General features: G+C 40.6%; 1 protein-coding gene across 1 annotated transcript in view; it reads left to right on the forward strand.

Annotated features, from left to right (window-relative positions):
- Positions 1-24,075, forward strand: part of LOC115789688 (LIM homeobox transcription factor 1-beta-like) — a 100,539-nt gene that overhangs the window by 43,707 nt on the left and 32,757 nt on the right. Inside the window, exons 3-5 of the mRNA XM_030743208.1 lie at positions 11,244-11,476; positions 11,637-11,812; positions 15,752-15,829. Of these exons, the coding sequence (XP_030599068.1) occupies positions 11,244-11,476; positions 11,637-11,812; positions 15,752-15,829 (487 nt within the window). The remainder of the gene's footprint in view (positions 1-11,243; positions 11,477-11,636; positions 11,813-15,751; positions 15,830-24,075) is intronic.

Consider the following 24,075-nt stretch of genomic DNA (forward strand, 5'->3'; position numbering starts at 1 on the left):
GAAAGGTGTTTCATTGCTTCCTTTAATGTTTTCATGATTTAGCACAGGATATACAGTAGTTACCTATCCTTAATGGAAGGAGAAGATAATGCAATGCAGTCTGCATACAATCTGACTATTCATAATATCAAGCAGTCAGCATAACCGAAGAGTGATGTAGACAATTGCATTTTAAATGTTAGCCCTTAACGTGCCAAGATATTTTGAACTTTCAACAGTTTGGTAAACCCACAGGTAAACTATGAATGTTACACTAGTTTATTAACCTCTGCTTGTTATGAAGTTGTTTCCTTGTGTGAATCCACTTTTAACCTGGGTTTCGAAAAGTGCTTTATAAATAAAGATAAAGCTATAAAGAAATAATCAGATAAGATTGTGCTGTAACTCAGTTTGCATTGGTTATGTAGTAGTTATGTACAGTATTGGCATCTTTTAGAATTAATTAATTTCAGTTGAGAACATGAAAATCTTACCAGAGAAAGAGACAAAATGAGAGAAAATGAAAGAGCCGTATTTTTTAGTACAAGTACATTATGCCATTGTTGTGACTAGTAAGCAAAATGTTGACTCTATCGTCAGGACATTATAGTTTCTCTCCACAGCAGACCCATGTGAGCAACATATCTGTTCACCACTGTTCTCTTATGAATTATCCTCCGTATCTTTCCTCTACCTCATATTTTCCATCAAGTTCAAGATGATGTGATCAAGACATAAGGTGTATTTTTTGACCATTCAGCTATAATCTAGGATTCATTAAAATATTTGGATTTCTAAATTGATGATTCAGCTGACTGGTATTTATATATTCTAAAAAATCTACTTGAATGTGTGTTTCAGTTTTAGCACACTGGGAACAAAATAATCCAACAATTCTCCTTAGCTCAGACTGAAATTCTGCTGGATTTGGCTGTTAGTTTTTCAAACACATGGAGTCAAATAACACAGAAAAGTCCTTGGGCAACTAGTTAGGCTTTAGACTTTACCAACACCTTCAAGTGGGACCCTAGACTTTAAGTTTTGTTTCTTTTAAAATCTGGTTACTGCAGCTTTTAGTGTGAGTCAAGGTTTGATCCAACAGTGCAATCAGGAAAGTCCTCCACAGTTCAGCTAAGACCTGGACCTCGAGTGCTAAGGTCAACTCTCTGGAGGAGCCTTGACCCCTTGGCCCTGTGCCCTATGCTTCCACACAGCTCCAGCAGCTTAAGAAGCATAAAGAGGTACAGGATTAAAGAGGATAAGAGGCGAGGAGAAAGACTGAAGCAGTAAAAACAGGCTGTGTGTGTTCCTTCACTATTCTCTTGTTTGTTCTGCTTCTTCATGGAGCTGGGTGACCTAAAAGAGGAGGCTGTATGGATGAGTGGGTGGTGGCTTTGGGTAGCGGCTTGTTGGACTTTTAATTAGCTAGCATAATCAAAAGATGTCTATGAAGAAAGCAGGGGAAAATAAAAGCAGGATTCAGAGAATGGACTGTGTTGTTTGTTCAGCCAAAGCTCAAAAAGTCATAGTAAGACCAAGAGATTCTCCAGAAATTCACTTCAACATGTTTTAAGCATGGTTAATGATCTATCTATCAGTCAGATACAGTCCTCGCATACTCGAGATTCACTTTTCTCTGAAGAATTCTATTTTAGAGGTACTTGCACTGGGAAAAAAAACCATGAGGCAGATCAGTGGGAAAACACTTTTGTCATTTCAGGAAAATATTAAACATTTTTAATACATACAGTACCGGTTTGGAGTGTGTCCAAACTTTTGACTGGTACTGTAGATATTTGAAAAACCTAGTCAAGATAAGTAAATGTGGGATCCTCACAGTATGGACATTAAGTCATGTCAAATTTAATTATATAGTCCATAACATATGACACAGGCTCAAAGTATCTCAGTGTCTTTAACTCTTTGCTCTTACCTACACACTTTAAACCTAACTAAAGGCTTGCAAAGAAAATAATGTTTTCAGTCTACCTTTAATAGAGGACACATTTCATAATGCAGCCTTTGACTTGATATTCCAGTGCCTAAAAAAACTTACTGATTCCTGATGATATTTGGCAAAGCAAATCAATATATACTGAGTGTTTTAAATGTAGTGAGTATCTATGGAGTATTTAAGAAAAAAGGATAAATAATGTGTTTCCCTTGCATTCTATACTATTACAGTGCCTTGCGAAAGTATTTGGCCCCCTTGAACTTTTCAACCTTTTGCCACATTTCAGGCTTCAAACATAAAGATATAAAATTGTAATTTTTTGTGAAGAATCAACAACAAGTGGGACACAATTGTGAATTGGAATGAAATTTATTGGATGTGTCAAACTTTTTTAACAAATAGAAAACTGTAAATATTATTCTGCCCCTTTATTTTCAGTGCAGCAAACTCACTCCAGAAGTTCAGTGAGGATCTCTGAATGATCCAGTGTTGTCCCAAATGACTGATGATGATAAATAGAATCCACCTGTGTGTAATCAAGTCTCCGTATAAATGCACCTGCTCTGTGATAGTCTCAGGGTTCTGTTCAAAGTGCAGAGAGCATCATGAAGACCAAGGAACACACCAGGCAGGTCCGAGATACTGTTGTGGAGAAGTTCAAAGCCAGATTTGGATACAGAAAGATCTCCCAAGCTTTAAACATCTCAAGGAGCACTGTGCAAGCAATCATATTGAAATGGAAGGAGTATCAGACCACTGCAAATCTACCAAGACCCGGCCGTCCTTCTAAACTTTCATCTCAAACAAGGAGAAGACTGATCAGAGATGCAGCCAAGAGGCCCTTGATCACTCTGGATGAACTGCAGAGAAAATCGAACTGTTTGGCTACAATGCAAAATGATATGTTTGGCGTAAAAGCAACACAGCTCATCACCCTGAACGCACCATCCCCACTGTCAAACATGGTGGTGGCAGCATCATGGTTTGGGCCTGCTTTTCGTCAGCAGGGACAGGGAAGATGGTCAAAATTGATGGGAAGATGGATGGGGCCAAATACAGGATCATTCTGGAAGAAAACCTGTTGGAGTCTGCAAGAGACCTGAGACTAGGATGGAGATTTATCTTCCAACAAGACAATGATCCAAAACATAAAGCCAAATCTACAATGGAATGGTTCACAAATAAATGTATCCAGGTGTTGGAATGGCCAAGTCAAAGTCCAGACCTGAATCCAATCAAGAATCGGTGGAAAGAGCTGAAGACTGCTGTTCACAAATGCTCTCCATCCAACCTCACTGAGCTCGAGCTGTTTTGCAAGGAAGAATGGGCAAAAATTTCAGTCTCTCGATGTGCAAAACTGATAGAGACATACCCCAAGCGACTTGCAGCTGTAATTGCAGCAAAAGGTGGCGCTACAAAGTATTAACACAAGGGGGCAGAATAATATTGCACGCCCCACTTTTCAGTTTTTTATTTGTTAAAAAAGTTTGACACATCCAATAAATTTCATTCCACTTCACAATTGTGTCCCACTTGTTGTTGATTCTTCACAAAAAATTAAAATTTTATATCTTTATGTTTGAAGCCTGAAATGTGGCAAAAGGTTGAAAAGTTCAAGGGGGCCGAATACTTTTGCAAGGCACTGTAGGTGTGTGGGCTATCCTAACCATCACTTCTTACATACAATTTATTGCTATTAACAGGTTATGCAACACAGGGCTTTAAGGTGTAATTAAACCATTACTTAAAAAACTGTCACCTGACCCATATGTCTTATCTAATTATAGACCAATTTCTACCTTCATTTTTGCTCAAAAAATCTTGAAAGAGTAGTTGTAAAACAGCTAACTGATCATCTATATAGGAATGGCTTATTTGAAGAGTTATTATCAGGTTGTCCTAAAAGCTCCCTCAAAAGCCTGCAGTTGACCCAGAATACTGCAATGAGGGTGCTGATTTGGACTAGGAAGTGAGACCATTTTCGCATATTAGCTTCTTGATATAAACAGAAGATAATATGGGATATATCCAAAAATTGAATTTAAAATCCTCCTCACAATCAAGATCTTGAATAATCAGGTCTCATCTTATCACAATATCACCCAAATTGAGCACTTGGCTCTCAGACTTCAAACATACTTGTGGTTCCTAAGGTATTTAAAAGTAGAATGGGAGGGAGAGCCTTCAGCTTTCAGATCCCTCTTCTGTGGAACCAGCTCCCAGTTTTGATTTTGGAGACAGACACCCTCTCTACTTTTAAGATTATGTTTAAAACTTTCCTTTTTGATAAAGCGTATAGTTAGTGCTGGATCAGGTGACCCTGAGCCATCCCTTTGTTATACTGTAATAGGCCTAGGCTGCTGGGGGCTTTCCATGATGCACTTAGCATTTCCTCTTCATTCACCTCTTTTCCCTCACCCCCAACTGGTCACTGTAGATGGCTGCCCCTCCCTGAGCCTGGTGCTGCTGTAGGTTTCTTCCTGTTAAAAGGGATTTTTTTCTTTTCCATTGTTGCCAAGTAATTGCTCATAGTGGCGAATATTATTGGGGTTTTTTCTCTATTATTGTAGGGTATTTACTGGCACTTTATTGTCTTTGTATGTGTGAAAGCCCACAACTTTTAGGAAAGAAAGAAAGAGAGAGAAAGAAAGAAAGAAAGAAAGAAAGAAAGAAAGAAAGAAAGAAAGAAAGAAAGAAAGAAAGAAAGAAAGAAAGAAAGAAAGAAAGAAAGAAAGAAAGAAAATTACAGAGAAAACCCATCTGTATGTGCAACTTACAGTAAATTGAAGAGCAGCTGTGGCCTGTAGCTTCTTATTGATTCCATAAAAATAAGTCAGGTTTGATAGAATGTTAAATACATGTTAAATAGTAGTAGCATGGTTAGAATACTTCAACTATTAAACTATCTCAATGTGCTTTATTTTGTAAGTTAAACAATCTATCATTCAAAACCACTCACTGTCTTATATGCCACATACTCTGTCCATCTTTTTTCTAAAGTGCTTTTATGGCAAATGTTCTTCTCAGCTTCTGATTTGACAGACAGAGAGACAAAGGTTGAAAGGGAGGAACTGTGAGACATGGGAATGGGAGAAACAGCTCTTGAATAGAGGAGGGTAGTGTCATTAGAAAGGAGGAGTGCAGCTGTCCAAACACTGTCCAAACACTCTTCTGTACCTGCCTAATGCTACCTCTTTCTTCCTCCCATCATCCCTCTGTCCTACTCTTTAACTCTGTTCCCAGATTCAGCTCTCCCCCCCCCTGCCTCTGATGCTTTCTGTACTCACTAGCCAGACCAAAAGGAATATCCCCATTTTTACAGACAGAGAGAACAATGACTCTCAAAACCAATGGCATGTGACTTTTACAGAAAGGCAAGCAGAGACATTGGCCAGGATGGTCAGTAAAAGAAAATTTCTGTAACGTTGATAAATTCAATTCCATTTTTTAATATAGCACCAATTCACAACATACAGCTGCCTCAAGGTACTTTATGTTGTAAGGTAAAAATCATAAAATTACAGAGAAAACCCATCAATCAAAACAACACTCTATGAACAAGCCCTAATGACAGTGGGGAGGAAAAACACTCTTTTAACAGGAAAAAAACCAGAACAAGGCTCAGGGAGGGGCAGTCATCTGCCATGACCAGTTGGGGATGAAAAGAGGGAGACAGGACAAAAGACTTGCTGTGGGAGAGAGCCAGGGAATAATAACTAGTGATTGAATGCAGAGTGGTGTATAAACAGAGTGAAAAGAGGTGAGTGAAAAAGAAATACTCATTGCATCAATGGGAACCACACAGGTGCCTAGGCCTGTTGCAGCATAAGAGGGTTCTGGGTAACCTGATCCAGCTCTAACTAGAGGCTTGATCAAAAAGGAAAGTTTTAAGTGTAATCTTAAATTGTAGGGAAGGTGTCTGTCTCCAGAATCCAAACTGGGAGCTGGTTCCACAGAAGAGGGGATTGAAAGCTGAAGGCTCTGTCTCCCATTCTACTCTTAAGTATCCTAGGAACAAGTAAGCCACTCATTCTGAGAGTGAAGGTACTATGAGATGAGGCCTGATTATTCAATACCTTGTATGTGAGGAGAAGGATTTTAAATTCAATTCCGGATTTAACAGGGAGTCAGTGAAGAGAAGGAAGAAATATGTTCTCCCTTTCTAGTCCCTGTCAGTACTCTAGCTACAGCATTTTGGATTATCTGGAGGCTTTTCAGGGAGCTTTTACCTGATGGTAATGAATTATGACAGTCCAGCCTAGGAGTAATATATGCATGAATTAGCTTCTCAGCATCACTTTGAAACAGGATTTTTCAAATTTTAAAGATATTGCGCTAATGCAAAATTGCAGTCCTGCATATTTTTTTAATATGTGCATTGAAGGACATATCTTGCTCAAAAATGAGATTCTCATAGTTTTACTGGAGGCTAAGGTAATGCCATCCAGAGTAGGTGTCTGGTTAGGCACCATATTTCAGCCCAAAGACATTTGGCTTCTTTTCTGTTTTCTGGTTTTGCTGTATAGAGATGAAGTTATTCAAACACAGTAATGACACACAGTAGATATGTGGTGTTGCAGTGGGAGGCTACAGGCTGTTTAGAGCCTACCTACCCCCCGTGTGGCAATTTTTTTTGTGTGTCGCTCCTTCATTGTATTGAAACGTCTCCATTCTTTGTCTCATCTCATGAGGATTTAGTAACAATTATTTTGGATAAGCTCCCAACTAATAAAATACCCATATCTGTTAACCTGGTTTCTTTTCTTTTTTCTTTTTTTTTAAAGCCTGTCATGTCTGGCAGTGTTTGCAAGCAGAATTGTGATCTGAATGCACTGTTGTGCCAAACATATTTATTCTTCCAAGATAAGCTCTATAGAGTCTCTATAAGCTTTTCTCATTAATGTTTGTGGGGTTTTTTTTTTTTGTTTGTTTGTTTTATTTTATTTATTTATTTGTTTACATATACATTTAATTCCAGTTGACAGGCTGAGGGGAAAAAAAAAAAAAAGAGAGAAAGACAGAAAGAAAGCGACCTACACGCATTCACCCACCCAAATACACCCACGAGGACTGTGACAAATGCACAAAGATACACATTCATCCACATCTACCCACCCTCTGAAGCCAGGGCAAGTAGACACCCCACCCGGGCCAATAGCAACCCCAGGACGCTGCCAGCCTGGCACCCAAAGCACCACCCGATTCCCACCCCGGGCGAGGTGCAGGAAACCTGGGTGTGGAATGTCCCACCCCACCCCCCACCCAAATTATAAATGTTGAAGTTTATGTTTTTATGTTTGTGAATGCATGAAGTGTATAGGATGCAGTTAAAATTGAGGGGACAGCATCCAACTGCTGGCCATCGGCGCTCGACCACACCACCCCCTCAAAGCCCTTAATGTCTAAAGTGCCATTAAAATTGGGGGACTGACAGTAGACAGGACCAGAGTGGGGCCACCTCAGCAGCACCCTCTCATCATCCCCATGCCTGCCCCCCAAGGTCCTATGTGTATCAGAATGTATTGTCACTTGTAATGTCTGTAATGCAATTAAAATGGAGAGGCAAGTGTGGCTCCGCACATGGCCTCTCCACATGACATGAAGTTTGTATATGTGTGTATATGTGCATGCGTGTGTATGTGAGTGTGTGAGTGTGTGTGTGTGTGTGTGTGTGTGTGTGTGTGTGTGTGTGTGGGGGGGGGGGGGGGGGGGGGGCTTATGACCAGAAAACTAGGAATAAGAGAGCGAGCTGTCTGCTGGCTCAGTAGGCACCCCAATTCCCCACACCCCAGCACAGGGCACGTGCAGGTGGACCCGGGGCCCCGGCAACAGCACCATGGAGCACCGCAGCGCCCGAGACCGGCACCACAGCCCCCGCCACAGAGGGCAGCATGCGCTCCACTCCAGATACTCATACACTCAACGAGAGACACAAACAACACAAACAAGAGACAAGACAAACTGGCCTGAATTGGGAAAACGGTGCCCCGTCCACCCCAGCCACTCCACAACAGCCTAACCCACCACCCCCACCCCCCCAAGATGCAGGCACCCCAGAGCCCCAGAAGCACAGACCGAACATCCCGACCCGGGTCGGGCCAACCCACCCCACTCGGTGGCGCGCCGGGACAGCAGAGACCCCCCCAGTGCCAGGGGGGACCCATCGGCAGCCGGCGTGATCCCAGAGCCCCAGGCCCCAGACATCACACCCCGAGCCCCATAGAGAAGACCGGCCAGTCCGGCCAAGGGCCAGCAGTCATCACCCCAAGCACCCCGGCCACACCACAAGACCGTAAGGCAGGACCCACCCAAGCCCCCCACCACCATTAACCAGGACAAGCACACGGATGCCACAAGAAGGCAGCCCCAGAATTCCAGTCCCGGGGGCTATCGGACACACACGGGCTCCCAGAGTCCGCCCCAGGACACCCCAGTTAACCTGGTTTCTGAATACCAAATGCTGACAAGTTTTTTTTTTTTTTATCAAACATTTTATCTATTTCCATTTATTGTTTGTTAGAAAATAAAAATCAGAAGCTTCACATCTCTAGCAGCCCCAACTGTTAACGTTCCTGGATAGAAAAACAAATTACTACTGACAGATGTCAGCTGCAGCAAATGTATTTTAATTCCTGAAACATAACTGACTGGCAGTTATTTATATCTTTAATTACTTAAAAATTTAATGTAATGTAATGCGCATAACTTCATATATATATATATATATATATATATATATATATATATATATATATATATATATATATATATATATACTGTATATATATATATATATATAAAGTCATAAAGGCTTATATATATATAAGCCTTTATGACTTTATGTTGATGTTTCATCAGTATTACAGTCTTTAAATGCTCAAAAAAAAAAAAGTGGAAGACCACTTAAAGAGTGGATTATGGTTACACCTACTTTAGCCTGCACTTCATGTGGAGTTTGATTATCTTTCTACAGGAGACACATATGTCCAAAACTTCTGTGCACATGCTCTCATCTCCACAGTTCCCTCACCTTTACTCAGACTAAAGGCCCCAACTTACAACTTATACAATACAAAACTCTCAATAGAACACACTATATAGGACAAAGGATGTTCCAAATGGGCCTTACACACTCAAACATATGCACCCACTGTACAGGCCACTCTTGTACGTCAGTTCAGAGGTTCTAGCAGAGGATATGTCAAGACTTATCCAAATGGTTTAATTGCTCCATCCCAATCTCACCCAAACTGTGGATTTAAGTAACATAAGTGAATTAGATATATGAATAAGATATGTTACACATAGTTCTTACTGCCTTACAATTGGAAATCAAAACAATATTTGTGTATTACTCACTATAGGAATTTACTTTTAAATTACTTTAGTCTGGAGAGAATGTCTGCTGCCTCTGAAAAAAAACAATTGGATGAATTGATGAATTTGATTCTCTCTGGTCCCCACTTAGTGGGGTGATCGGCTGTAGTCTCATCCCCCCCATGTGCCTAGCAGGTGGCTAGGTGTGCACAGTAGGGATATGGGTGTCTGATGGCTTCTTTCTACTTCATACACTCACAAGCACCAGCACATACACCCAACACAATTCCCAAAACACTTCAAGTAGCCCCCACAGGGGGTGGACAGGTCTTCCCACACCCCTGTTTCCTGCACCCTGCCTGGGGTGGGTGCTGGCTGGTGGTTTGGGGTTGGGTCATGTTATGTTGCTCCCTTATAGTGTCACTAAGTAAACATTATTACTCGACACACAGAGCATGGAGGACAACTTCTTGCTGGTTCACTCGTTTGTTTATTATCCTACTGTTACTATGGTTACATTCAGAACCCCTGTATGCCCTAGTGGCGGTCTGCCCCTCTGCTGGTAAGTATGGTAGGACATCTCTAAGTTCATACATCACAGGTCAGTTGAGGGGTTTGTGAGGGGTTGATGAGGAAGGGTGTGTCTGTGAGTGTGTGTGTGAGTTTGTGAGTCGCCCATATGTGTGTTTGTGTGTGTATTGGCATGTGTATGTGTACAACTGGGCCTGGGTTCGGGGCTTACCGAGCCTTGGCCCCTGTGGGACATGGTTGTGAAGGCTGGGAGTTAGCTCTCCCTCTCCCATACACGTTTGTCTGTCTAGCCCCACAGGAACTTTGCTTTGTTATTCTCAACCACCCTTGGGGTGTATCCCATTTTGACCTGGGGACTTCCAGGTCATACTCGACACAGATGTCCCTGTATAATGTACTATGCCAACCACTTGGTTATGACGTTCCATGTATGTCCTGGCTGCTAGCATCTTGCACCCTGCTGTTATGTGCTGGATTGTCTCAGGGTAATCTCTGCACAGCCTATACCTGGGGTCTTGCCTTGTGTGGTAGGCCCCAGCCTCTATACATCTTGTACTCAGAGCCTGTTCCTGTACGGCCATGATTAGTCCCTCGGTCCCTAGTCCTGTCGGTCCAGCTCTGGCCAGCCATTGGTGGGATTTTTCTATATCAGCCACTTCTATCTGTCGGTGGTAAATGCCGTGCAGAGGCCTGTCCTTCCATGATGGTTCCTGTTCTTTTTCCTCTTCTTTCTTGGGTTGCCTGAAGTACTCACTAAGCACACGATCCTTTGTGGCCATCTTTCTGATGTAATCACGGATCTTTGTTGTTTCAACTAGGATAGTGGTTCTGACACTCACTAGTCCTCTGCCTCCTTCCTTCCACTCGGCGTACAGTCTCAGGGTGCTGAATTTGGGATGAAAACCTCATTGCATGCTAAGGAGCTTTATTGTCTTGACATCAGTGGCTTCTATTTCCTCCTTTGGCCAGCTTCTTATCCCAGCAGGGTATCTCACAACTGGCAAGGCTCTTGTGCTTCCTATTCAGCTGACTCTTTAGGACTTGCCATACTCTCTGCAGGTACTTGGAGGTTGCACCTTTGCTAGTGGCATCTTCATAGCTCCCATTTGCCTGTGGGATTCCAAGGTACTTGTACCTGTCTTCGGTGTCTGCAATGTTGCCTTCTGGTAGTGCAATGCCCTCAGTTCTGACTACCTTCCCTCTCTTTGTTACCATCTGACTGCACTTCTCCAGTCCAAATGACATTCCATTGTCATTGCTAGTTTTTGTGTTATGTGGCTGACAGGAAGAGAAAAGGGAATAGTCTTATTCCTCTCTCTTAGCTCTCACTTTGTTGGAAGACAAACACAAATGGTTGTAATTCCTAGAACAATTCAATTCCAGGGGAAAATGATATAATGTTACAATTTCCCCCCTAAAATGCTGCATGGATAACACTACTCTCACTTCCATTTGTGCTCAGGTTGTTTGCCGCAAGGTGCAGCCACTGTCTGGAGAAGATAGTACCCACAGAATTTGTCATGCGCGCTCAGGACAGTGTTTACCATCTCAGCTGCTTCTGCTGCTGTGTCTGCCAGCGCCAGCTGTGTAAAGGAGACAAGTTTGTTCTGAAAGAAGGCCAGCTGCTGTGCAAAAGTGACTATGAGAGAGAGGGGGACCTGCGCAGTACAGTCAGTCTAGACAACACAGACACAGGTAATATTTTAGAACAGACTGTTAAAGAAAGTACTGAATCAAAAAGAACATATCAATTAATTATTTTATGTTGAAAAAGAGATTTCAGATGCAACTCTAGTCAAATCTGCAGGAAATATTTAACAAATTAATTGATGGATTTCTTTGTGTCTGGTGACAGAAAATAGTGAAGATAAGGATTTGGATGTGAAATCAGAGAAGTTCCCAGCTGTCCTGAATGGCAGCGATGACAGCAAATACCCTCACAGGCCCAAACGGCCACGCACCATCCTTACCACCATGCAGAGGAGAGTCTTTAAGGCCTCCTTTGAGGTTTCCTCCAAACCCTGCAGAAAGGTGAGTAGAGGTATAGTGTATATTTTTACTGTATACTGGGATATTTTAGTAAAATAAGTGCATATTGAATACTATAATTACATGCATTTCAATTCAGTTTTATTTATTTGAGCCAATGCTCAATAGCTGTCACCTCAAATCTGCTAAGTAGTGTAAGTAGAAAAATTGCATCTTGATGAAAGTAAGTACTCCAAGAGAACCAGCCAAGCCAACATTTTAAAGAAAAATTCCAAATCTATAATCAGAATTTCTTTAGCACTTCAGGTTCTTGAGTTATGCACATGTCAATATTTAGGTAATGTAGTGCTGTACTGGCACCTCTCACGCAAATGCAGAGGGTGCTAAGATTTTCTCATTTTGAAAAGTGTTCCAAAGTGTTACCAAGCTTAAAACTGGGCTCTTTGATGGACCCTAAGTCTGTGAGCTTATTAAAGACAAAGTGTTTCCAGCTAAGCTCAGACCCCTTGAACTAAAAGCATGGGAATCATTTGTTCAGGTGGTACAGAATTTCTTGGGCAACCACAAAGCCACAAACTATGAAGAACTAGTTGATGACATGCTCATATCATTCAAATGCATGGGTTGCAGAATGTCAATTAAGATTCACTTCCTTCACTCTAATCTTGACTTCTTTCCACCCAATTTTGGGGATGTGAGCGATGAACATGGTGAAAGATTCCATCAATATATCTCTGAAATGGAGACCAGGTACCAGGGGTGCTATAACGCAAACATGACAGGTGACTACTGCTGTTTTCTACAGCATGAAACTTCCATGAAGCACAAGTGCAACACTTTTGAACTGTTTAGGCAGACTAATTGTGGACTTTATTAGTTTGAGATTCCTTATACGATTGATTTTGGTATCTGTCTTCTTTTTTTTAAGATTTTATTTTGGCCTTTTTGGCTTTATTTGATAGTTTTCCAGTGGAGATAGATAGGAAGGCAGAGAGGAGAAACAGGGGAAGATATGTGGCAAATGGTGACAGGGCAGGACTTGAACCTGTGCCGGCTGCATAGCCAAGCAGCATACACAGTTGCCTGCTCATGCCCTGAGCTATCCTGGTGCCCCATCTGTGTCTTTTTTTCACCAGCTGTATGTTCATGGTGTACTTTTCTAATAAAGTCATTGACGTTGAGTTTGGCGATTGGCATTTATTGGCATAGTTACGTAACTCACGCATATTTGGAGTCAACATACCCAAATTAGTAAAAATCAGTTGTTTTTCCTCAGGTAGCAGACAAAAAGTTATTTTTTTTTGTTTTGTTGACCAGTCTTACTCATTACTGAAAAAGTGATCATATTAGTGCTTTTAAATAATTTCAGCTTTGGACTTTGGAGTCTGACACATGTGCTCCAGTTTGTAAGTTCTAAAGCTTAAATTATTTATTAAGAACTAGAGCACATGTGTCAGACTCAATCATATTTGTCCTGCAAGATAATTCCATATGGCTATGATTATTGGCCCGCCGGTAAATAGCGCTTCCACCACTAATGCTACAAATCTCACTATGCACTGCAACAGCTGCTGCACAGGTCAACACCTGTGCACTAACTAATTTTCCTGCATTGCAGATGACACATTGATCAGTGGTCAGCAGATAAAAACATTGGTCTGCACTTTTTACAGTGACATTTAAGCTAGCCTGACCCCCAAAAATTTCCAAAAAAAAGTGGCCTTCGAAAACAGGTTGGAGGCAAATAACCTGTACGCTGACATCAGAGGTAAACCCTGGCTCAGGAGAAGATGCAGAGGGAGACCTGCACAGGTGAGCTGACAGTGCATCACTGTGTCACACACCAGGAAAAGGTGCGCAGCAAAGTCCTGAAGACAGAATGCGTACAAGCACCATAACAGAGGCAGTGAACTTTATAAGAGGCAAAGGTTTAAATAATCAGCAGTTTCAGTCTTTTCTGGAGGAAATAGCTTCTGAATTTGTTCTGAATGACATGCCTCATCAGAAAGGTGTGATGAGCTGCCTAGGGAAATTTGTCAGTTCATGCAAAGTAAGAAAAAAATGGAATAAGAGAGAAAAATAAATAGGTTGTTTCTTGTTTCTGGACTTTTTGCAGATATCACATCACAGATTTTACCAGAAAAAATAGCAAATTTTTATCAACTTGAAACATTCTCATTTTCCATAATGGTATTTTTGAAGAAAAATACTATTTTGGATTTTATTTAATGTGTTCAGGAAAAAGCAGCTGTATTAAAAAATTTTCAGTTTAGTAAATTAATAAATGTTAATCCTGTATGGCCTACAATTTAGACTGTGTATTCAATTTTGGCCCGTTCTGTGATTGAGTTTGACACCCCTGAACTAGAGTTTCTCTAACTTGAACATGTCATGGTCCTGGGTCTTTTAAGTTCAACATTTTAGTTCTGTTCATATTATATTTTCTGTTTATTTTGATTGTTATTATTGTCATTTAGATTTTTGTATTCTAGTCTTATTTCCCATTTTGTTTTCCATGATGGTATTCTCTAGTTGTGTTTTCTTTTGTTATTTGTAATTTTACTAGTCATTTATACTAAATTCCCTGAGTTTGTATTTTTGCTCTCCTGTGTTCTCTGTGTCAAATCTGCATTTCTATGTTGGATATTCCCATGATCAGTTGCTTCTTGTTTCATTTTGTTGGCCCCTCATTGCTGCATTTCATTTTCCTTGTTTTGTCTTGTCTCCTGTGGTTAGTCTCAGCTGTGCCTTGACTGTATTTAAAGCCCTTGTCTCCTCCCAGTTCTTTTTTTACATTGTACTGTTTTTTGTGCCTGAGCATTTCCCTCCTGTGGTCCCCTTTGGATTATTTTGAAATCTGTTTTCTTCAGCCATTTGGACTTACTGCCTCACTTAAATAAAGGTTTGTTTTTGTTTGTTTAAATCTGTCATCCAAATCTGCATTCTTGGTCTGCATTTTTCATTTCCACATTCCACAATTTAAAATGAAATTTCAAATGAGAAGTTAAATAAAAGGACAGTTGAAATTTACTAAACTTAGTGATTTTCTTCTGGGTTTTATATGGTTTCTGCAGTTTAGCACATATGTCCAAATATGTTGTAAATTTGCAATTCTGTCGTTCTCCCCTGCCTCATTAGTAATACACTACCAAAGTCCATGTTTGGCTTTGTCAACCCAGTATTAAAGCTTGGGCCTTGAAACCCCGTACAGCCTATATTGCAATGAGTGACATTGTTTGTATGTATACTTTTGACTTGGTGTGTCTTTATTTGTCTTCCATCATGGGTGACACTGCGCATGGTAGAATTTGGAGCTAAGAAAAACTCAGCTTTGGCATGCTGTGCCAGAGTGACTAACACAACCACACTGGCTGATTTGTAATAAGTGCTGGTTGAAGATGGGATGTCATTCCACAGCTGTGTGACCAGCATGAAGATGAGGAGCCATGGTTCTTCCACATGCTACTGAGGACCTGTTTATTAAATGAATAAATTGTTAATTGCCAATATGTCTTGCTTCTTCAAACTTCAATCATCCAATCCAAATAAACAGCACCAAGCAACTGTTAGCAGAGAAGATTTGGTGAGCTTTTCATGGGTGCAACCCACATACTCAACTGCAGCAGCTCAACACATAATGCATTATCCTTACAAACGTGGTACTGTTTAAGGGGAAATAAACAGAATTTGAATTATTTTAAGATTTATTTTCAAAAAGCCTTGTTACAACAAAGAAATAATCAACAACCACAAATTGTCTTAATTTTTGTGCTACACATTAATGCATTACATAGTTGCAGCCCAGTACATTTTGTTTAATGGAAGAATTTGTTTTTGTTTTTGCTTTTGTTTTTTGCTAATCAACATAATGCACTTAAACTACATATTACTACTACCAAATGGGCCATCTTATCACAGTTGTGGTCTATGTCACTATGACATAATAATCATAATACAATGTGATTGTGCTGTGATGAACAGGTAAGAGAAACCCTGGCTGCGGAGACTGGACTCAATGTCCGTGTGGTTCAGGTCTGGTTCCAGAACCAGAGAGCAAAGGTGAGTAAAGCATGCCCCAAAAAGCTATTAGTATTTGCACATGTGTAATGCACTTTTTTATGGTGTGAGAAAGAAGATAACCTTCTCATGTTTATAATTTGCAAACATTCACACTGTTGGACAACTGTGATTACATTTTAAATTAAGAGATATAATTGGCTTACTTAGCAAGGCTAGTTAAAATTAGTCTTTAAATGTTTCACATCAAGAAGAATTTTATTGTCATTATACAACAAGACATACAATGAAATTGCATTCCAGAACACTCATCCCAGAGGACAGACAAAACTAACACACAGGGGAGATAAGTGTCTGAGGCCGCCGCCACTTTAAGCAGGAAAGAAAAACTCATGGACCATGTGGAGAGTTAAGTTAAGTTAAGTTAACTTAACTTAAGTTTTAAAAAAAATCTTGTACTATGTTCATTATGAGCACAGTACCAGGTTCCAAAAAGAAAAAATTCAGCAAGCATATAGCACATTTAAAGCTGGGATAGCAATATGGTAGGGGTGGGGGTGGGTAGGATTCGTGGTGCCAACAGAGACAAGGGGGGTCAGGGCATTATGGAGCCAGGGCATAGCTCCCCGCCTAAACAGTCTGCTGATAGTGATGGTCGTGCATCAGCAGTCGAGGTACACCAGATTCCAGGTCATACAAATCACAGAGTAAATAAGGGGGGAAGAACATCTGTTACACATCATCCTGGAGAGATATGATTACCAGCCTCAAGGCCAGCTAAGGGAGCTGAATTCCTGATAATGCAAATGTTTTGGAACAGACTCCCTTTTTATTTTTCTCGGCAGCCTTCGGTTCTCTGGGACACTCTCAATAGATCCAATGGTCCAAATTGCTCGGTTACCGTTTTGCTGTGCAGACACGTACCCTTATCTCCAGATCTAAACCCTTTCACCTGCGAGCATGTTCTCAGCTGGACTACGAGCATCCAGCTTGTGGTTCAGGTCCAACAGGCACTGAGTCTGAGTCTGTATGGTTCTGCATAGCCCATCTATCTGGTTGTGCAGTCTCGCCAGGTGCCAAACTGCTGCCCAGATTCTCTTTATTTCCCAGTAAGTCAGGTATCCTCTAAGCCCAGACAGAAGAGATCCCGTTATCAAAAAGCCGAATATGTATACGTCTTCCACGTCCTCAGTCGACAGTGCTGAAAGACACACAGGTCTCCACATGCTCCGTGAGTCAACGACATATCCGACTGGGTCTGTTCCACTAGGACATGCGGGCTCCCCTTTACCCGATCTCATAGTGGAGAAAATTTAATTAAATTCAGTTCAATTCAATTTTATTTATATAGCTCCAAATCACAGCAAACAGTCACCTCAAGGCACTTTGTATTGTGGGTAAAAACCCTACAATAATATAGAGAAAACCCAACAGTCAAAACGACCCCCTATGAGCAAGCATTTGGTGACAGTGGGAAGGAAAAACTCCCTTTTAACAGGAAGAAACCTCCAGCAGAACCAGGCTCAGGGAGGGCAGTCATCTGCTGCAACCGGTTGGGCTGAGGGGAGAGAGACAGGACAAAAGACATGCTGTGGAAGACAGCCAGAGCTTAATAATAATTAATGATTAAATGCAGAGTGGGGTATAAACAAAGTAAATAAGGTGAATGAAAAGAAACAGTGCATTATGGGAACCCCCCCCAGCAGCCTAGGCCTATAAGGGATAACTAAGGGATGGTTCAGGGTCACCTGATCCAGCCCTAAGTATAAGCTTGTTCAAAAAGGAAAGTTTTAAGCCTAATCTTAAAAATAGAGAGGGCGTCTGTTTCCCAAATCCAAGCTGAGAGCTGGTTCCACAGAAGAGGGGCCTGGAAGCTGAAGGCTCTGCCTCCCATTCTACTCTTAAATATCCTAGGAACCACAAGTAAGCCAGCAGTCTGAGAGCGAAGCTCTCTATTGGGGTGATATGTACTACAAGGTCTTTGAGATAAGATAGGGCCTAATTATTCAAGACCTTGTATGTGAGGAGAAGTAGTTTAAATTCTATTCTAGATACGAATATACGATTAATGGTGTTGAGGGCCCAGGTGAATGAGAAACAGTGCATTATGTGAACCCCCCAGCCGACTAGGCCTATAGCAGCATAACTAAGGGATGGTTCAGGGTCACCTGATCCAGCCCTAACTATAAGCTTGATAATAAAGGAAAGTTTTAAGCCTAATCTTAAAAATAGAGAGGGTGTCTGTCTCCCGAATCCAAGCTGGAAGCTGGTTCCACAGAAGAGGCGCCGGAAAGCTGAAGGCTCTGCCTCCCATTCTACTCTTAAGTATCCTAGGAACCACAAGTAAGCCAGCAGTCTGAGAGCGAAGTGCTCTATTGGGGTGATATGGTACTATGAGGTCTTTGAGATAAGATGGTGCCTGATTATTCAAGACCTTGTATGTGAGGAGAAGAATTTTAAATTCTATTCTAGATTTAACAGGGAGCCAATGAAGAGAAGCCAATATGGGAGAAATATGCTCTCTCTTTCTAGTCCCTGTCAGTACTCTAGCTGCAGCATTTTGGATCAGCTGAAGGCTTTTCAGGGAGCTTTTAGGACAGCCTGATAATAATGAATTACAATAATCCAGCCTAGAAGTAATAAATGCATGAATGAGCTTTTCAGCATCACTCTGAGAAAGGATGTTTCTAATTTTAGAAATATTGCGCAAATGCAAAAAAGCGGTCCTACATATTTGTTTAATATGTGCATTGAAGGACATATCCTGGTCAAAAATGACTCCAAGATTTCTCACAGTGTTACTGGAGGCCAAAGTAATGCCATCCAGAGTAAGTATCTGGTTAGACACCATGTTTCTAAGATTTGTGGGGCCGAGAACAAGAATTTCAGTTTTATCTGAATTTAGAAGCAGGAAATTAGAGGTCATCCAGGCCTTAATATCTTTAAGACATTCCTGCAGTTTAAGTATCATCTGCATAACAATGAAAATTGATGCAGTGCTTTCTAATTATACTGCCTAAGGGAAGCATGTATAATGTAAATAAAATTGGTCCTAGCACAGAACCCTGTGGAACTCCATAATTAACCTTAGTGTGTGAAGAAGACTCCCCATTTACATGAACAAATTGGAGTCTATGAGATAAATATGATTCAAACCACTGCAGTGCAGTACCTTTAATACCTATAGCAAGCTCTAATCTCTGTAATAAAATGTTATGGTCAACAGTATCAAAAGCTGCACTGAGGTCCAACAGGACAAGAACAGAGATGAGTCCACTGTCAGAGGCTCTAAGAAGATCATTTGTAACCTTCACTAATGCTGTTTCTGTACTGTGATGAATTCTGAAACCTGACTGAAACTCTTCAAATAAACCGTTCCTCTGCAGATGATCAGTTAGCTGTTTTACAACTACTCTTTCAAGAATCTTTGAGAGAAAAGGAAGGTTGGAGATTGGCCTATAATTAGCTAAGACAGCTGGGTCAAGTGATGGCTTTTTAAGCAGAGGTTTAATTATAGCCACCTTGAAGGTCTGTGGTACATAGCCAACTAATAAAGACTGATTGATCATTTTAAAGATTGAAGCATCAATAATTGGAAAGACTTCTTTAACAGTCTAGTAGGAATGGGATCTAACAAACATGTTGCTGGTTTGGAGGAAGTAACTATTGAAGTTAACTCTGAAAGATCAACTGGAGCAAAAGAGTCTAAACAAATACCAGCAGTGCTGAAAGCAGCCGAACATGAAGAATAATCTTTGAGATGGTTATGAATAATTTTTTCTCGAATGTCTAAAATTTTATTTGTAAAGAAATCCATGAAGTCACTACTAGTTAACGTGAAAGGAATACTCGGCTCTACAGAGCTCTGACTCTTTGTCAGCCTGGCTACAGTGCTGAAAAGAAACCTGGGGTTGTTCTTATTTTCTTCAATTAATGATGAGTAGTAAGATGTCCTAGCTTTACGGAGGGCTTTTTTATAGAGCAACAAACTCTTTTTCCAGGCTAAATGAGAATCTTCTAATTTAGTGAGACGCCATTCCCTCTCCAGCTTTCGGGTTAACTGCTTTAAGCTGTGCGTTTGTGAATTATACCACGGAGTCAGGCACTTCTGATTTGAAGCTTTCCTTTTCAGAGGAGCCACAGTATCCAAAGTTATACGCAGTGAGGATGTAAAACTATTGACGAGATAATCGACCTCACTGGGAGCAGAGTTTAGGTAGCTGCTCTGCACTGTGTTGGCACATGGCACTGAAGAGCATAACAATGAAGGAATTAGATCCTTAAACTTAGTTACTGCACTTTCAGAAAGACTTCTACTGTAATAAAACTTATTCCCCACTGCAGTGTAATCCATTAAAGTAAATGTAAATGTTACTAAGAAGTGATCAGACAGGAGGGGGCTTTCAGGGAATACTGTTAATTCTTCAGTTTCTATGCCATATGTCAGGACAAGATCCAGAGTATGATTAAAGTGGTGGGTGGGCTCCTTTACATTTTGAGAGAAGCCAATTGAATCTAACAATAGATTAAATGCAGTGTTGAGGCTGTCATTCTCAGCATCTACATGGATGTTAAAATCACCCACTATAATTATTTTATCTGAACTGAGCACTAAATCAGATAAAAAGTCTGAGAAATCAGACAGAAACTCTGAGTAGGGACCAGGTGGACGATAGATAATAACAAATAAAACAGGTTTTTGATTTTCCCAATTAGGATGGACAAGACTAAGAGTCAGGCTTTCAAAAGAATGAAAACTTTGTCTGGGTCTTTGATTAATTAATAAGCTGGAATTGAAGATTGCAGCTAATCCTCCTCCTCGACCTGTGCTTCGAGCATTCTGACAGTTACTGTGACTCGGGGGTGTTGATTCATTTAAACTAACATATTCATCCTGCTGTAACCAGGTTTCTGTAAGGCAGAATAAATCAATACGTTGATCAATTATTAAATCATTTACTAATAGGGACTTGGAAAAGAGAGACCTAATGTTTAACAATCCACATTTAATTGTTTTATTTTTTGGTGCAGTTGATGAAGCTGTATTATTTATTGTTTTTGAATTTTTATGCTTAAATAGCTTTTTGCTGATTTTAGCTTTGTTTCCTGGTGGTCTGGGAGCAGGCACCGACTCTATGGGGATGGGGTTTTGGGGGGATGGCAGGAGGAGAGAAGCTGCAGAGAGGCGTGTAAGACTGCAACTCTGCTTCCTGTTCTCAACCCTGGGTAGTCAGTTTTTAGGAGGGATAATAAATTTGGCCAGATTTCTAGAAATGAGAGCTGCTCCATCCAAAGTGGGATGGATGCCGTCTCTCCTAACAAGACCAGGTTTTCCCCAGAAACCTTGCCAATTATTCATGAAGCCCACATCATTTTTTGGACACCACTCAGACAGCCAGCGATTCAAGGAGAACATGCGGCTAAACATGTCGCTCCTGGTCTGATTGGGGAGGGGCCCAGAGAAAACTACAGAGTCCGACATCGTTTTTGCAAAGTTACACACCGAGTCAATATTAATTTTAGTGACCTCCGATTGGCGTAACCGGGTGTCATTACTGCCGACGTGAATAACGATCTTACCAAATCTACGATTAGCCTTAGCCAGCAGTTTCAAATTTCCATGAATGTCGCCTGCTCTGGCCCCTGGAAGACATTTGACTATGGTCGCCGGTGTCTCTAGCTTCACATTTCTCAAAACAGAGTCGCCAATAACCAGAGTTTGTTCCTCGGCGGGTGTGTCGCCGAGTGGAAAAAAACGGTTAGAGACGTGAACAGGTTGGTGGTGTACCCGGGGCTTCTGCTTAGGACTACGCTTCCTCCTCACCGTCACCCAGCTGGCCTGTTTTCCCTGCTGCTCGGGATCTGCTGGGGGGGAGCTAACGGCGGCTAAGCTACCATGGTCCACACCCGCTACAGGGGCCTGGCTAGATGTAGGATTTTCCAGGGTGCGGAGCCGAGTCTCCAGTTCAGAAAGCCTGGCCTCCAGAGCTACAAACAGACTACATTTATTACAAGTACCGTTACTGCTAAAGGAGGCCGAGGAGTAACTAAACATGTGACACCCAGAGCAGGAAAGTGCAGGAGAGACAGGAGAAGAAGCCATGCTGGTAGTGAGTCGGCTAAGGGCTAAGCTACTAGCTGAGCTAAGCTAGCGAATTTCTAAAAACAAATAAAGTGAGTAATGTGAATACAGGTGATTCAGCAAAGAGTATGCTATTTAAAGTAGGTGAAGATTACACTAAAATATGTTATTATCCAGATAAATCGAGTTATACAGATATAACAGCTAACAGACAGCAAAACACTGTGCTCCGAAACAGGAACAGGAAGTGATACATACCGCAGTGAGAGCCTTAGTTATCTAAATCAGATTTTTAACAGTTAAGCTTTGGTTTATTGACAGTTTCTAATCTAGTATTTGTTTGGTTTGGTGGATTTGAGAAAACAAGCTTTTCATAGTCTGACTAGTCTTAATATAGTCCAGATGCAATAATATGAATGTTACAGGAATAGTTGTTTAATTTAACAGCTACTCCTCATTCTTGCATCATTGATGCAGTGTTAAGATCAACTAAATCATAACATATTAAAACATGAAGTTTAAATGAGTTGTCTGTTGGTTGGTTCATAATAACCCAGATCTATTTATAATGCTCATAGCTTTCTTCTGTAACATATAAATTAGTCATTAGCGTTTGTGTTGTATGTGATTACCCAAACCACCACACAGTGGAAATGTAGTTATATAACATTGCAAGATATATTACAACATATTTTCACAAAATCTTTCTATTTCAACTTCAGTATAAACAAATCAGTGTCATCAGCAAACAAATTAATTTTTAGTTAATTAAAAATTTATTTTACATTCATTTACATTCCATATATTTACACAGAATACATACAGGTTAGAGCCAAGAACTGAACTTTGTGGAATCCCACAAGTAACCTTCAGTAAATCAAAAACAACATTAATTATGTGTACATTATCTTATTTGAACTTAAGCTAATTATTTACCATATACCATGTGCCAAACCATATCTTTCAAGTGTTCTAATAATCTGCAATCTATAATGTCAAATATTTTTAGTCAATAAATTAAGGCAGAAGTGCAGGGGTTTACAATTCTGTTTGACAGCGTTTGCTTTTTATACAGCAGCATAGAACAAGATATAAATTTCACAAGTATAATTCCTTTGAAGCACAGGTGGACACAAGTGGCTTTCCTTCCTACTGGTTTGTTTGAAGACTTCTCTCCAAATCCAACTGTGAAAACTAAATATACAATATTGACAAAATAAAGACAATTAAAGTAAAAGAGGCAACATTTAATAAGGTTTACTAGAATAAACAAAATAATAAATACCTTGTTGGCTGTATGCTGCGAAAAAAGGGAATTAGTCATCATTTTTCCAAGTCTTCTTTATAAGTCTTCGCTTATAGTTCGTCCCAACTAGCTTAACTTTCTACATAGGGCATTGCATGCTTACACTCGCTTCATGCCTGCTGGTGTGGCCTATGCCCACTCACACATGCTAGCAGAGCAATTAGTCTAAGCAAGCTTGACCTTCAAAATAAAAGCACCATAACTTGAACTAAACATAAATAATAGATCCCACTTACATAAGTTCACAATTATGACATAGACAAGCAAGTAAGTAAGCAAAATTTATTTATATAGCACCTTTCTAGATAAAAATAACAAAGTGCATCACAACAATCAAAGGAAAACAGTGATACACAGAAAACACACACAAACCACTAGTTAAAAGCAAGCCTGTACAAATGAGTCTTGAGCTGTTCTTTAAAAGATTCAATAGAGCCCGCAGATCTCAGGTGAGATGGTTGTGCATTCCACAGTTCAGGAGTTGCAACCTCAAACGCACACGCTCCTTTAGTTTTTAGTCTAGAGCCAGGAACCACCAACAGGTTTTGGTCAGAAGACCTCAGTGGTCTGTGCATTATATATGGGTGTAAGACCTTGCTAATGCACACAGGCATTTGATCATGCAGAGCTCTGAAAGTGATCACCAAGATCTTAGACTTGAATCTGAACTCTATGGGGAGCCAGTGAAGAGATGACAAGATAGGTGTCATATGAGACCACTTAGGGGATCCATTATATCCATGTGACCTGCCAGATTGCCGAGGTCTCGACTGCCAACTGCTTTTAAATGCCAGTAAAATTGAAACCACATATGACAGAGCAATGAGTCTTTTTACATATAAAACCAGAGGATTTACACTTACATATGATGCATTCAACGTGTCCCAGAGCGCTGTATGC

The sequence above is a fragment of the Archocentrus centrarchus genome, chromosome 12 (assembly GCF_007364275.1).
Source record: "Archocentrus centrarchus isolate MPI-CPG fArcCen1 chromosome 12, fArcCen1, whole genome shotgun sequence".
NCBI classification, from domain to species: Eukaryota; Metazoa; Chordata; class Actinopteri; order Cichliformes; family Cichlidae; genus Archocentrus; species Archocentrus centrarchus.